Here is a 16,152-nt window from a genome sequence, read left to right on the forward strand (position 1 = left end):
GTTATTTTTTAATTGAAAAGTTATGGGATTGTGTTCCTCACGCCTCAACGAGTCGGCGACATCCGCGCAATTAAAAAGACGCATATGACGCTTCTCGGTGGTCAAATCTAGTCATCCACCGTCTAACTGGATGTGCAGTCGTGTCCTCTTACATATGGTGTGGCGCGTGTAGGCTAATAATAGTCAGATTGCTACCAATGATCGATTGTTTGTATTTTTTCTTTTTTTTTGGTCTCTCCAAACAACTAAAGTGTAGACAAATAATGGGCATGTTATACCCAAGCAATTTAATTTATTAAGTGTTTGTTCAACATATAATTAGATAAAAAAATTTAGATAAAGAGTTTTTTTCAAGTTTGATCTATCAGACCTGGTTTAATAATAATGTCAGATGATTTTTCATAGTCCGAGCATTATTTTTTATATTTAAAAAGATTCTAATCTAACCTACAGCATGACACGTGAATAACCTACGGCGACCGCATAATTGAAAATGAAATTCAAAATTATTCCCTCCTTGGACCACATCGATCCCCTTTAAGAATCGGTCCCACTGTAAAAAAAAAAAAAAAACCCTTTTCTTCTTCTTCTTCCCCGAAGAATCACGGGCACAAACCTTTAACGTTCACAAATTCACGCTTTTTTCTTCATGTAACCACTCCAAAGTGGATGTTCTCGAGGAGAGATTTCTGAAAGCCAAAAACATTCTCCCTGTTCATGGCATTTGGAATCGGCAGGCACCGGTGGATTCATAACGCTCGAGATATACATGACACGAAACACCAACCATAACAGTTTGGTATCGACCAAGCCAAGCCAAGCCAAGATGTTAGTTTCAATTGCCCAACTACCACTGTACACGTTATTTTGATAGGCCGCTACTTGTATTTCAATTCTGGGGGACAAAGGTCCTTGTCGGCTATGGACCTCACCCGACTCCTACTTTGTACAAAGTCATGCCCACTTTATAACACAGATTGAAAAGCACCCATGAGGTTGTTGCATGGCCACTCTGTGGAATGTAACCCATCGTTCAATTTTCTAAATTTCAAGATATTTTGCTCGTAAAGGAGACCTGCAATTCGTTGCTTTCTTGACCTGTGAGGGAGGCTGTCACCAAATGGATAAGATCCCATCCACCCCACCAATGGCCGGTGCCCAGTTTAATTCCCTCCAAGGCTAAGAAGCAACTCCAAATGAGCAGCACTTTTCTCCTTGCATCTAGAATCAACGTGTTAAACCTTTTTGTACGAGGCTTCTTCATGTCCAGGAGCTCGAAATAGCCATTAATTGTCACCCCTTAGCCATCTTGACGACCGTAAGGGTTCTTGAAAACCTTGTTCTGTCACGCCTTTTCTTTGAGAGAATCTGTCCTTGAATCCTCTATGAATGAACGCTTCATGTTAGATGAAAAATTGCAACGCATTGGCTTCTGCCTCTACAAATGTAATGGATGCAAGAAGAAGGGATAGGACACCACAATCAGACGAAAACCTGCTAATTAATCGATTCCAAAAAGGATACAAGCTTGCAAATATATTAACTGCTATCATGCGAACCATAGACTTGAACAGAAAGTAGGCAAACCTATGGACCAGGAGGTTGGGGCACCTCCTAGGTGAGTAAGGGTAAACAGAATCTGCCTAAATCAACACATAGAATATCCACCCACCATCTTCTCACTCACCGGGAGGTTCTTCATTGACTCGACATGGAAGGTTTTTAGAGATTCCAGTTTCACAGACTTTATAAATCATCTTCTTGATTTCTAGGTTTCAACCCAAGACACTTTTTTATCATATTTACTGATCTCATCAAGATATTTACAAGAATATTTTTAATTTGATCCCATCCTATCTGGTAGAACTCGAACAAGATTTTACATCCTAACTACTTTTAGCGCATCCGAGAGTTCTGAAATACTATTGCTATTGTTGATTTTGATGAGCACATATTGATATGAAATCAGCCAGTCAACCAATTAAGAAATTTCTAGAAGCCGGTTGTTTGACTTCAAAGTTTGCTTTGTATTTTTTCAGGTTTTTTTTTTTAAAAAAGAAAAATCTTTTGCTTCTTAATTTTTGCATCTTTTCCTTGTTAGTTTGGATCGGGTAAAACCAAGATAACAAACTTGTGTACTTCTCAAGGCGTGCCACTCGTTCTCTGTACAATTTCTTCCCTTCAGTCTTTATCCAAAAAATACACACCCACACGCAGATTATATACTTGGTGACAATGCACAAAGCATAATTAAAAACATGTCCTTTAATTGACTGTGACACTGAGACACATCATTCTACATGACATGGCAAATCCTCAGTGGGCTGACCATTCAGAAGAGCTAATACATACAAGACATGGGCTTAACCTGTTTGGGAATGTGGCCGACCGCACGGTAGGCCGCACCCAAAGCATTAAAAGCATCAAAATGATTCCTTGGATCATCAAACTTCAGAACAGTGTCTACGCAGAAGCTGTGCGTCCTGATTCAATTCATTCTTGCAGCAAAGAATATCTATTGACAAGCTGTTAAGCACGTTGTAAGCATCGAAAAGATGTCTGCTTGGATTTTAGCTTCAATATTGCAATTTGCAATAATTTAACTCCCATATCATACCTCCCAGCAAAAAGATCTGGTTTTTTATATGAAGCCTCGGAACAAGCATGGAGGCACATCTGAGGTAGCCCATTCAATGTACTACGGGAGGGATACCCCAAAAAGGCTACGAAATATGAACTTCCTATAAAGAGGTGATTCTTTTACAAAAGAATCAAACCACAGATTTTTCCAGCAGGTTGTTCTAATTTGATTGTACTGAAAAAGAAGTTTACTGTTCAATCCCTCAAATTTCTCCTCTCTCTCTTGGCTTCCAAATTTTCTTTTTCAGTACCATAGCAAGATCTACTGGGAGTCCCTGCTTCCATGCTTATGTTGTTTAGAATATTTTTTGCTGCTTTTCTTCTCTCGAGAGGACCTTTTCTTTCTTCCTTTTGACCTAGAACGGTATCGGTCTCGATGATCATTAGATGAATCACTATACGAGTCACTACTACTGTACCGATGTTGCCTAGACCGTTTCCTACTCCTTTCATCTTCTGATGATGTACTGCTCCTTTTTCTATGGACACTACGAGGCAATTTAGCTTTCTTCTTATCTTCTTGGGCTATCTTTCCTGAATAAGCTTTGTCAGATTTGTCTTCAGATGGCCTAGGCTGTTCATCCTTTCGGGACTCACCCTTTTTAGCAGTCTTTTCATCATTAGCCACCCTTTCTTCTTGGGAAACACCGTGGGCAATAGGAATGGAAAATGATTTTTCTTCAACTGACAGGATATTATCATTACCAGCATTGGCAATTGCAGATTCTTTTTGATGAGAAGACCTGGCAATATTTGTTGAGTAAGGAGGATTAGGAGGGACCTCTAATCCCAGTTCTTTCCCCAGTGATTCTAGAAAGTCACCGGCCATCAAGCGATTTAATGTTGAGTGAGCCACCTCAATCTTCTTTTCTGGATCCTCCTTTGCGTTGAAATTTGAGGCTTCAATCTCATCATCAGAATCATCAGAGAAAATAGCCTGCACCAAAAATGAACATTATTGCCAGAAAAAGTGCAGCACATCCTCTTGAGCGTGCTCATCAATGAAAGAACATCTGAATTGGCTGCTGGTGTAAGATTGTCAGGAAAACATGAGCAAGCACATTAATATAAGTATCCACACAAATGCAGGTCTCAATCACAATAATTGGCAAGTTCAATGTATGCCAATTCAAGTATTCTGTGAAAGCATATGCTCAACAAAGAGCAGGAAAAAAAAGAACAGAAGTTTATTTTGACGAAAGAACTAAAATCTTAACATTACCTCTACATGATGGGGGCACATTTTCCTGATTGTCAGCATATTATGCTCACAGTATGAACATAATACTATGAAAAGTGCTCAAACACATTTTTTTTTCTTATCTTGGTTAACTCATTTATGAGAATCAGTCAATAATTATGGGTTAAAGGGTAAAGTGAAGGCTTTTATCCTGCTTTCTTATTAGATGGATGACAATCTAAGGATGAAAAACAGGTCTACAGATACAGCATGTATAGAGTAAAGTTGAGATGGGCAAATTGAACACAATATCAATATACAGAGCTTAAATAGAAGACAATATTAAGAGCTATATGAGATGCTTTGCGCACAAGCAAGGAACTGGGACATAATGAAGGCCCTATGAAGACAAGGAAAACGACTCCCATATACTTGGATGCAGATGCTTGGGGAAGAGAGAAATGAAATGATAATTTTGAGCACATTTAAAATATTTAGGTCAAAGTTGCAAGTCAAGCAGAGAAGAGAAATGCATGCTGTAGAGTGTTCAGTGAATAGTAATTTGGATTGCAAGTGCATTCCATTTTCGAGTCCCAGTGACAAGTGCTCCACACAGCTAAAAAGGACTACCATGCACGTATCCATTCCTGATGCAAAACCTTGAGCATGTCAACAGACATAAGTATAATTCAGCAGAAAAACTATACCTTATAGAGGTCAACTGGCCTCTCCACATTTTCAACTTGAACCTCGGGTTCAGTTTCCCTATCAACTACATCTTTGCTTACTTCTTGAGGTGAAAATTGAAGAGCCAAAGGTTGATTTCTATCTGCACTAAAAGCTTCCTCCATTTTCATTGCTTTTAAATCTGATGTAACTATTAGAGAATCCATCTTGCTTCTCATCCGTGGAGGTGGCGGCGGCTGTAAATAGAAATACAATACCTCCTCAGTTAATGCACAGTTGTGAAAAAAAAAATTCCCCAGTCTGACAGCTTCGATAACCAAACCACGCATTTTGGACTAAATATGGATCTACCATGAAAAAAAAAGCTTGCTAATAAATAGGATCCAATGCCGAGGCAGAGAAAGGAAAATGACTTGCACCTAGTGAATGGAAAGCTAAAATTGCTCTTACCACCCAAACTACACTATGCCAACCCACCAAAAAGGGCAAAATTCCAGCCAAAAAAAAAAAAGATAATCAATAAACAAAGAACAAGAGAACTTCGAAAAAAAATTATAGTTGTTTATATCATGTTCCTAGCCCTTCAAACGAATCATAATATCTAAAACAAGGAAAAAAAATTGCTCATTACTCAATTACAATGCCATCAAAGTAGGGTGTCATGGAAAGGGAAATCGAACAATCCCCTTCAGCATTTTAGTTGTTTATATCATGTTCCTAGCCCTTAAAACAAATCATAATATCTAAAACAAGAAAAAAAAAATTTCATTACTCAGTTACAATGCTATCAAAGTAGGGTCATCAAAAGGGGAATCAACCGATCCACTTCAGCATTTTCTCAAAAAGTTACTTCTCTCACGCTTGCAACATTCTTAGCTGCAAGCCCAACCCTTTAATCATTGAATTAAACGAGGCACTTATCCAGAACATGTAAGAAAATGGTTGAAAATGTAATGGTAACATAAGACTGTTATCCAAAGAGGCCTGCTTTATTATGCTACATAAACAAGCATGTTTACGATATTTCTTTTCTAAATTTGAGTCCATGAAATTGAAGATCCAAATTTGCATTTGCATTTTAACATTTAAGGATCAAATACATGAATTGCCCACCAGAAAGCCAGCATGTAAGATTACCTTCCCCATAAAAGGGTCAATTAGATCAAAGCGCTTGCACAGGACAGATGAAGGACGCCATTGAAATTCTTCCCTTCTGGGGTAAATTTTCTTAGTTGCTAAATCTTCATCTGGAGTATCTTTACCTTGCTGTTCCAGAAACTTTTAGTTTAGACAAATTGTCCAAAGCAGTCACCTCATATACTAAAATTATTGCACTTGAAATACACCTGTAGTCCACCAAGAGTGAATTGCATCCCTCCACTGGCAGGAAACGCCATGAGCTGCTGACTATGGAGTTTGTTTTCCTTGTTGAGTTTCCCTTTTTCTATTGCCTCAGCTGCAGCCTCAAAATCTAATCTCTCGCGTGCACGAGCTGCTTCCGACACATTGCTAGCTCCAGCAGAAGCTGTCGTGCGAATCCCTCCTTGGTATTTTTCCTTGAGAAACTGCTCAAATCTTTCTTGCTTTCCAGGATCATCTTGGAATGGTTTTGCTACTTCTGGGAACTCACTCTTAAAAAGGACAGTAATTAAGAAACATGAAAACGAAAAAAGGAAAAGGAAAAAAAAATCTCTAATCAATTGTAGAAATAGCCTACTTCATCAAAGCAAAGTATTGATCCAAAGAAATAAGAGTTTACCAATTTATGCTTGCAAGAAACTTTATTACTGTAAAAAGTGTGTGAATTTGAAAAAAAGGAATGCAAATGCAGAAGAAATTAAACCACTTACAAAAGATTCAGGCTTTGTAAATGTATCTGAAAGATTGAACGGGAGATTGACATTTACAGATGCAATGGATGAACTTAAATCTCTTGAGCTTCTTTCCAAAGGCATTTCCCCTAAAATTTTGCCACGGCTCTCTACAGTCATCTTGTCCACACTTGAAGATAATTTCCCATCCAAAGCGATCTTCTTTTGACCATTACGTTTCTGTTGCTCCTCCCACAACTTTCTTGAATAATAGTCATGACCATTTCCTCCAGTAAGAAAACTAAATAAAGGATTTGATTGATTCTTCTCTCTAGAAAGATCTTCAAATAATTTACCACATCGAGCAACTAAAGTTGCAACCCCCTCAATTAAGACTTTCGAGTTATCATCCTCTGGAGGAGGAACCTCCGGGGGAGGGGGAGAGAGAGTGGCAGGCTTCTTGTCAAACTCAAGAGGACCGGGAAATTTATGGTGCGGCAAAAAATCCTTTGGGATTACCGGAGGATCAAATCTGAAGAAAATTTCAATTTTGAAACACAGAAAAGGGAACACCCAAATAGAAAAGTCAGTGCATGAGATGTCCATTGTTTTCTCCAGTAATACTATTACAACATGGTAAGGATAATTAACTTGATGGTGGTTATGATAACAAAAGTTAACTCAAGTTCAGATTTTCCTTATCCTCAAAATCACTAAATAATATGAAATAGATGTACAAATTTGTATGCCTTATAAACCATGATTTCCCAATTACCTCTCCAACTGGTAGTCAGAATTCGATGCAACTTTAAAGCCAGGTAGAACACCCTGCTCTTTCCAAACCAATTTTGGCTTATTTTCAGTGTTGGATATCAAGGGCTCTTCATCTTCTTGGATATATGTATCTTCAATGTCATAAGCTGATCAAGAAGTAGAGTGAATAAAACTAACCTTTGTACCAAAAAAAATTAAAATAGAAATTGACATCTCATGAGATGAATAGCAAGTGAATAAAGAAATGGTGAATTTATTCACGATAATAGAGCCAAACTCTCATGAATGCAGGTAAGCATAATTGGAAAAGTGAACTTGTAAGAATGAATGAAAGGAACTTCCAAACTTTCTATTTATGGAGTTAGTAGGAAATAAAACAACACCAGAAGAGCACTGTATTATATGTATACCCCAATGCTAAATTGATCAGCAAATAAGGTGAAATAGAAAAATAGACCCCGATATATTTCAAACATAAAAAAAGAGATGAAATTCTTACAAAGCAAAAAAGTCTAAACTTCTTATCAGTGCACTGTAAAAGATGAAGTAGAAACAATAAAGCAAAACATGAATAACCAAACATTGAAGGTGTAGATCAGTCCCTAATCCACCAATAGGTAGTTTAATCCTCGTAGCAACTAACATGACAGGCACACAGCAAAGGTGATCCTATTACTCGAATCAAATAATGTATACTAACCAGTGGCATATACATCTTCATCTTCGGCATCATAATCTTCAAGTGCTCCAATGCCAAAACCAGGCGCAGCCCTTCCTGCTGATGGACCAAAAGTAACTATTTAAATGAACCTTCAAAATAAGCAGAGCAAGGAAACCTAAAATAAATAGTTAAAACAGCAGCACAAAGCAAGGAATAGAATTACAAATAAGGACATGAAAAGTGGTTCATCAAAAAACATTTCTTACACTTCAAGCCAAAAAGACTATCTTTGATAGATAAAGCTTGTTTATTCCCAGACCCTCTTTTTCCAGATACACGTGTTGTTTTCTTTTCTGTAAATAATAAAGAAACAAAAAAAGAAAAGAAAACCCCTATAATACAACAGGATTCATAGAAATGAAATCATTAAATATAAACTAGTCTAGTTCAGCTTAGATACCTCTGAACTCAGGAGCATGCTTGTAAGGATCATACCCTAAACCATGTGTGTCCTCCTTTGGGTTTAGCATATACACCTACAAGACGAGACACGCCATTTTATAAAACTTTGAAAGACTACTCTAACAACAGCTTAGATAAACAAATTATCTTATGGTACATAAATCCAGGATCACTCTTAGAATATAGAAAATCAGATTCTTATTTCTGTTTCATTTCTTCTGCTATCAATGAGGTGAGGGTGCTTAGTCGGCAACACAAGGGGGGGGGTTCCTGTGAAAATTTCACCTAGAAAGGGAGATGGTACTTGCAGTTTATTGTAACAGAAGAGAAAAGGGAGGATAAAGTACAAATTAGTTCATTTTTTTCTATGATATATTTCAAAAGCTAAAAGCCTTCACTCAACTGACCGCCTTTCAGGATTTAACCTTAGAGCAGAGTCCACAAACTTAAAGGAATAACAAAGAAACAATTTGTAAGGATCCAAAGTCAAACAAAGAAAAAATAAAACCAAAATAAAATACAGGATAATACAGGAGAAATCCTCACAGGTGTGCTTTGAGAAGAGGGGAAATCATCATCAATAGGCTGGTGGTCTAAAATGCTTTTGTGGTCTTCCTCACCAGGCTCAGAGACTTCAGGCTGTGATTTTGCATCATCAGATGAAAATGCTAGGAAAGCTTTTCTTGCTTCTCTACGAGCCTCTAAGTAAAATATAAAGGTTGCAAAAATACAAAACATAAGACCTTACTGTACTGAGCATTAATGATTAATGATGCCAAATTGACTAAAGGCATCCCATAGTTGTTAAGTGACAAGGTCAAACAGGCAATAAGATGTGCAGAGAGCATACTGTAAAGTGAATTTGCGTGTGAATCCTTGATTGAGTGACCATGTCTCCATCCCATCTTCAGAAGCAATTTTACACCTAACCAAGAACAGCAAGGTGGATTCAGGATTAGTCGATTTGCAATCAGAAGTAATTCTACTGAAAACAGGATTGAAGATGAGCTAAAACTAACCAATAGACTCTGTGGCTGGAAGAACTATCTCATCAGGAGCAGGTCCAGGAACAGCAGAAGGTCTGTAATTGGCAATCCAGAAAGAGAATTTCACATTGCCGTCCACATGAAATTGAAAATGAAGAAAAAAGTACCAAATGGTTGAAATGTCCACATGTATGTGCACGCACGTAAGTTAAATCATCAGATGAGGTAACTACAACAATACACGTGAAAACAACAAAATGGAACAAACATTCACTAAATAAACCTACCAAATTCTATTTGCAGAAGAAGTAGAAAAAGAAATCTATGAATCCACCTGTTGGAAACTTTCCAAATTTCACAAAATTAGACAGCAGTTCTATTCACAAAGCTTGGGGAAAAAAATCCTTGAAATGCTATTCATTTGATGAAGTTATTAGCATGAAAAGAGACTAAAATATGTGTGCTCATAATTCACAATATGCACTAATAGCAGAAACAAACTGAATATCTATTTCAACAAATAATCACCAATAAAACATAAAAATAAAAACTATCACAAGCACTTAGGAAACCTCTGCTGCTGTTCCTTCTCGGCTTGTTTGCGAGCAATTTCAGCAGCTGTAAACCCAAACGTATCAAACTGGGACGCCGTCCCCAAAGATCGACCTTCCAATTCCTAAAATGCAAACAATAATTATGCTTTCATAATCATTATCAAAAAAGTCATTAAGGAAATAAATTAAAAATAGCACACAAACGCGTGCAGGCTTACCTCTTTCTCATCTTCGTCTAAGAAGTTGAGCATGCTCTGCTGTTTAAATTCAGCTCTATTTTTCCGGGAAGACGTGAACGACTGAGGAGTCCATCCTACACACAAATTATAAATAAAATTATGTTTTTTTTAAAAAAAAAAAAACAAGAAAACACTGATTTACCTTCTTTTGAACCAGCTGTATTGTAATAACCAGCCGAGAATCCACCAGTAAATGCTCCATGAAATCTTCTCCTTCCTTCTTCATCTCTAACCTAAATTAAATTAAATTAAATTTTAAAATCAATAAATTTATATTTTAAAAAAATATTTAAAAATAAACAAACAAAATGACCTCTTGCTTCCAAGAAGGAAGCGTACGGAGGTGACCGGAAGCTTCAGCGACGGCTTTTTTCTTGCGACTGTTGAGCTCTTCCTCACGCTCTATCGGTGTACCGTAGAAGACGAAATCATCTTCGTCTATATCCATGCTTAGGTTGAGGTTAGGTTTTTTGAGAGTGAATTTTCCTGGGATTTGTCGGGGGAGAGAGGAAATACCACCGGCACACGACTACTGGACTGTTCGCTCAAACGTCAACTCGTTTCCGTTTACACGCAACATGTCGTTCTACCAATGTTTTTAACCCGGTCCGACCGTCCGACGGTCAACCCGGCCCAAGACCCAGGTCACGAGTTTTGACCAGGTTACCAGGTCAACCTCAATTTGTTTTACAAATCAAAATGATGGTATTTTAATAAAAATAAAAATAGTCAACGAATTACAATCGAGTTTTTGATCTGGTCTTATCAGGTCAACCGAATCACCGAGTCAGTCGAGTTTTAAATTACCCTTATTTTTTCACAAACCCGGCCCGGTTCTAATCTTGAATCAGTCAGGTCAACTCGTGGGGCCAAGTTTTAAAACAATACATTATACTTGTAAAATCATTGTACTTGGTCTCCTCGAGCTTTTATTAGTAGCGATGTTCATAGATATATTTCATCGAGTTTTAATAAATAATTATATTAACTTAACTTTTGATTTTTTATAAATTCTAAACTTAATTTTTTTAATTTTTTTAGATTCTAATGGGTTAAATATATTTAGCTGATTTTTTTTTAGAATAATATTCATATATTAAACTTTATACATAATAAAATCCAAGAGACAAGGTGATTAACTTTGTTAAATGTTCCACTGTTTACAAACTATAAAATAATACACTCATTATTCACATTGTTTTCTATATTCTACAAAGCCACAGATCTGTATAATAAATCAGTGCAACTCTAACTTCTATAATGAGTAGAAAGCGTGCAGGTAAGAGTCCAGAAAGCTATCGAGATGGCATGCCCGCACACTACCACGAGTTTATAAAACAAATATACTTGATAGTGTTATAATTATGAATCAGCACTAGATAAATAATAAAAACTAAAGTTATGATGAAGCAATATTTCATAATGAAAAAAAAATTATGTTGGTGATCAAAAACTTAGAGGCTGAACAAAATGATTGTTTTCGCCATATTTTTAAAAAATTACAAAGCTAAATTCTCTACCAACTTAACATTAAAAAAACAACAAAAATAATCTTGGAAGGAAAAAAAAACTCATGAGAAAAAACGTTGTAGCAATTGACAATGTTTTGTGAGGAAAATTACAGTGCTTTCTCCAATAAAATCGACAAAGATAATTTTAGAAAAAAATCATAAAAAAAACCATTTAGAGAAATACTGTAGCAATTCACAGTATTTTGTGATAAAAGCTACAACGTTTTCCCATATGATTTAGCTTTATTGTAATTATAATTCTTAACCAACTCAATATTCAAAAACAAATCGACAAAGATAATTTTGAAAATAATTATAAAAAAATCATATGGGAAAACACTACAACAATTCACAGTGTTTTAAAAAAAAATTACAAAGCTAAATTCTCAATAAGCTCAATATTAAAAAAATAAAATCGACAGATACAATTTTAGAAAAAAAATAACAAAAAAACAGGGGAAAAAAACCATGTTGGAAACATTGTAGCAATTCACAATGTTTTGTGATGAAGACTATAGTGATTTCCCACATAATTTAGCCTTATTTGTAATGACTTATAATTGTAATTCTTAATCAACTCAATATTAAAAAAATAAAATTGACAAAGATAATTTTGAAAAAATCATAAGAAAAAAAAAACCATGTTGAGAGACACTCTAGCAATTCATAATGTTTTGTGAGGAAAGATACAATGCTTTCTCCACATGATTAAGCTTTATTACAAAGTTAAACTCTAACCAGCTCAATATTAAAAAAATAAAATTGACAAAAATAATTTTGAGAAAAATATTACAAAAAAAGAAAACACAAAAGAAACTGAAAAAAATCATGTGGGGAAAAACACTATTATGACAATTCACAGTAATTTACAAGGAAAGTTACAATGTTTTCTCACATATTGTAACTGTAATTTTTCACCAGCTTAATATTAAAAAATAAAATTGAAAAAGTTAATTTCTGAGAAAATCATCAAAAAACAAAATAACAAAAACCATGTGGAGAAACACTATAAGCAATCAACAATGTTTTAAAGAAAAAAAATTTACAAAACTAAATTCTCAATCAGCTCAATATTAAAAAAATAAAATCAATAAATATAATTTTAAAAAATCAAAAAATCAAAAAGAAAAACCATGTGGGAAAATGCCATAGAAATTTATAGTATTTTAAAGAAAAAAATTACAAAACAAAAATTTTAATCAGCTCAATATTAAAAAAGTAAAATTGAGAAAGATAATTTTGAAGAAAAAAATAAACAAAAAAAAGGGAAAGTTGGAAAAAAAGGAAAGTAATTTTGGAAAAAAAAAAGATGAAAAAAAAAGTAAAAAAAAAAGAAGAAGAAGAGGAATGCACTGTGGATTACTATTGTAATCCACAATGCATTGGGTGTGGGTGAACAATAAATTCATCGCACCCTTTAGCTTATTACTTAATTGTAATTTCTAACCAGCTTAATATCAAAAAAATAAAATTGACAAAGACAATTTTAGAAAAAAAAAACTATGTGGAAAAAAACACCGTAGCAATCCACAATAATTTGCAAGGAAAGCTACAATGCTTCCCTCACATATTATAACTGTAATTTTTAACCAGCTCAATATTAAAAAAATAAAATTTAAAAAGATAATTTTGAGAAAATTATAAAAAAACAAACAAAAAAAAACCTCATGGAGAAAAACTGTAGCAATCAACAATGTTTTAAATAAAAAAATTAAAAAGCTAAATTATCAATTAGCTTAATATTGAAAAAATAAAATCAACAAATATAATTTTAAAAAATAAAAGAATAAAATAGAAAAACAGTGTGGAAAAATACTGTAGCAATCCACAGTATTTTAAAGGAAAAAATTACAAAGCAAAATTTTTAATTAACTCAATATTAAAAAATTAAAATTGACAAAGATAATTTAAAAAAAACGAATAAAAAAAGAGAAAAAAAGTGCAAAAAAAATAAAGTGAAAAAAACAAAAAAGTGAAAAAAAATGAAAAAAAAAGAAGAAGAAGAAGGAAAAAGCACTATGGATTGTAATCCACAGTGATTCAGGGGTGGGGGAACAGTGATTCTCCACACCATTTAGATATTGTTAATAATAAAATAGCTAAACTAGTAAAATCTTCGTTTTATTTTAGTTTTTTAAACTTTTCAAGATCATTTATCATTTGTAAAAGATCTTTTGGTTCTAAAAAAGAGCGAATCCAATTTTGGCAGCAAAATGAAAGCTTCAATAGTTGTTGGATTCAATGAACTTCAAACTTTTGGTGAATATTTCATCAAGAATGAGAAGAAGAAATCAAAGAACCCTAACCCCTCTTGTTCGTCTTGTTGTTTCTTGAGTCTTGTATATGTATGCTTTTAATGTCAATCTCTTTTTATATTTCTCTCAATTCCCAAGTGTTCTCTTTTAGAGTTAAAAAGTCACAGAAAGCTCTCGCTTCCCTTCTTTCTTTTATTTAAAGTGGTGGCTCCTCTTCTCCCTTAATAAAGAGATTGTTTTTTTCTTTTTTATTTATTTTTTATTATTTTATTAACCTTTTACTTTTTTAAATTCATTTACTCCCTCCTTCTAATTTGCATCTCTCACATTCAACCTTAATATCTTTTTTTTCCCTTACCAATTTCAATCGCTTCCCTTCTTTCTTTTATTTAAAGTGGTGGCTCCTCTTCTCCCTTAATAAAGAGATTGTTTTTTTCTTTTTTATTTCTTTTTTATTATTTTATTAACCTTTTACTTTTTTAAATTCATTTACTCCCTCCTTCTAATTTGCATCTCTCACATTCAACCTTAAAATCTTTTTTTTTCCCTTACCAATTTCAATTTTTATTATTATTTTAGGTCTTTCAAACGAACCATAATTTACTTTGCTTTTTTCTTTATATAATAAAAACTTGGGGTTTTACATTCTCCTCTCCTAACAGAAATTTGATCCCCAAAATTTGATCCCCTTACTAGGCTGTAAGGTAAGATCCTGAATAATAAATAGAAAGATATAAATTAACTTGAGAGTTCCTCCATAACATGCTTACTAAAGGAACTTTCTTGTTCTTTAACTCCTTTTTGTATTATCCACAATACTTATCGGTTTTATTTCCAATGTTAAATCCTCTTCAATCTTCAATGAAACTCATGGCAATACCCATAAGGGATCTATCTACCATAGACTTTTGAAGTAATGACACATAAAATACATTAAGGGTAAGTGATCTTCTTACTTTGTGTATTGTTTACGAAATTTGCTTTTTCAAGATAAGACTCAATTACACAATTATAATATTTTATCAATTCAACCTAATATCTTTGTCACATTTTCAATTTTTTTTGTGATATTAAATACCTGAAGCTTTTATGGTCAGTAAAAATTTGTATTGGAGTGCCATACAAATAATGCCTTTAAACCTTTAAAGCACACATTGTTGCTGTCAGTTCTATATCATGCATAGGATAATTCACCTCATAAGTTTTTAATTGTCTCGATGCATATGATATGAATTTCTTATGTTGTATCAACACACATCATAAACCTTTCTTTAATGCATCACTATGTACCACAAACCCCCCAGTCGCTGAAGAAAGAGTCAATATTGGGGCAGTTTTAAGCATTTTCTTTAACTCCTAAAAACTCACTTCACATTCCCCAATCCATTCAAATTCCACTCTTTTTCAAATCAATCGAGTGAGAAGGGAAACAATAGTAAAGAATCTTTCTATGAATCTTTGATAACACTCAGTTAAGCCCAAGCAGCTTCAAATTTCAATCATAATTATAGGCTTTTTTCCCATTTTAAAATTGCTTCCACTTTTCTTGGACTTCATAAAATTCCTTCTATTGAGATAACATGTCCTAAAAAAACTATTTCTTTTAGCCAAAACTCACACTTATCGATTTTGGCATACAACAGGTTCCCCCTTAACACTTGCAATACTCTTCTTATATATACCCATATTTCTCAAGTGAACTTGAATAAATTAGAATATAATTTATAAACATTACTACAAACTTGTCCAAAAACAATCTAAATACCATGTTCATTAGATCCATAAATATTGCAAGAGCATTTGTCAGCCCAAAAAGCATTACTAGGAACTCATAATGACCGTACTGGGTCCTAAACACAGTCTTCTAGACATCCTGCTCCTTAATACTTGGTTGATGATACCTAGACCTCAGGTCGATCTTAGAAAATACTATCGCTCCCTTTATTTAATCAAACATATCATCTAATCGAGGTAAAAGATGTCTATTCTTCATAGTTACCCTATTCAATTATTGGTAATTGATATATAATGTAAGGGTGCCATCCTTTTTTTTCATAAATAATATCGGAGCTTCCCAAGGTGAATTACTTAGGCGAATGAATCCCTTGTCCACCAACTCTTGTAATTGCACTTTTAACTCGACTAACTCAGATGAAGCCATTCTATAGGGTAACTAGGCTATGGTGTCATCCCTAGTAAAACAAGATATATTTTTTATATTTTTGGTCGCTGTAATTTTTTTCATTTTTAATCCATGTATTTATGATATTTTTTTATTTTTTTTTGCAAAATTTCATTTAATTTCATGTTTCACAACCTGAGTTAGTGAGAAGAAAGAGTGAGTTGTCGGACCTCCTCCACACTTTTCTTTTTATATTTTTAGTAACATAGC

The 16,152-nt window shown here is 34.1% G+C and overlaps 1 protein-coding gene across 3 annotated transcripts; it reads right to left on the reverse strand.

Annotated features, from left to right (window-relative positions):
* Positions 1-2,247: 2,247 nt before the first annotated feature.
* Positions 2,248-10,560, reverse strand: LOC133678524 (G patch domain-containing protein TGH). Of its 3 annotated transcripts, none has more exons than XM_062100847.1 (16): positions 10,308-10,560; positions 10,137-10,227; positions 9,974-10,068; positions 9,774-9,877; positions 9,235-9,296; positions 9,066-9,140; positions 8,762-8,916; positions 8,214-8,289; positions 8,020-8,106; positions 7,793-7,870; positions 7,094-7,238; positions 6,358-6,850; positions 5,854-6,138; positions 5,645-5,773; positions 4,528-4,743; positions 2,248-3,577 (listed from the first exon to the last, which is right to left on the reverse strand). In XM_062100847.1, exons 1-16 carry the CDS (start codon positions 10,440-10,442, stop codon positions 2,903-2,905), a joined length of 2,901 nt encoding a protein of 966 aa, XP_061956831.1. In that variant the 5' UTR covers positions 10,443-10,560; the 3' UTR covers positions 2,248-2,902. The 3 variants fall into 3 exon arrangements, with proteins under 3 accessions (XP_061956831.1, XP_061956832.1, XP_061956834.1); XM_062100848.1 differs by having other exon boundaries at positions 10,137-10,222; positions 10,308-10,430; XM_062100850.1 differs by lacking the exons at positions 9,774-9,877; positions 9,974-10,068; positions 10,137-10,227; positions 10,308-10,560 and adding an exon at positions 9,489-9,745.
* Positions 10,561-16,152: the final 5,592 nt, after the last annotated feature.

Source organism: Populus nigra, chromosome 18, assembly GCF_951802175.1.
Source record: "Populus nigra chromosome 18, ddPopNigr1.1, whole genome shotgun sequence".
NCBI lineage: Eukaryota > Viridiplantae > Streptophyta > Magnoliopsida > Malpighiales > Salicaceae > Populus > Populus nigra.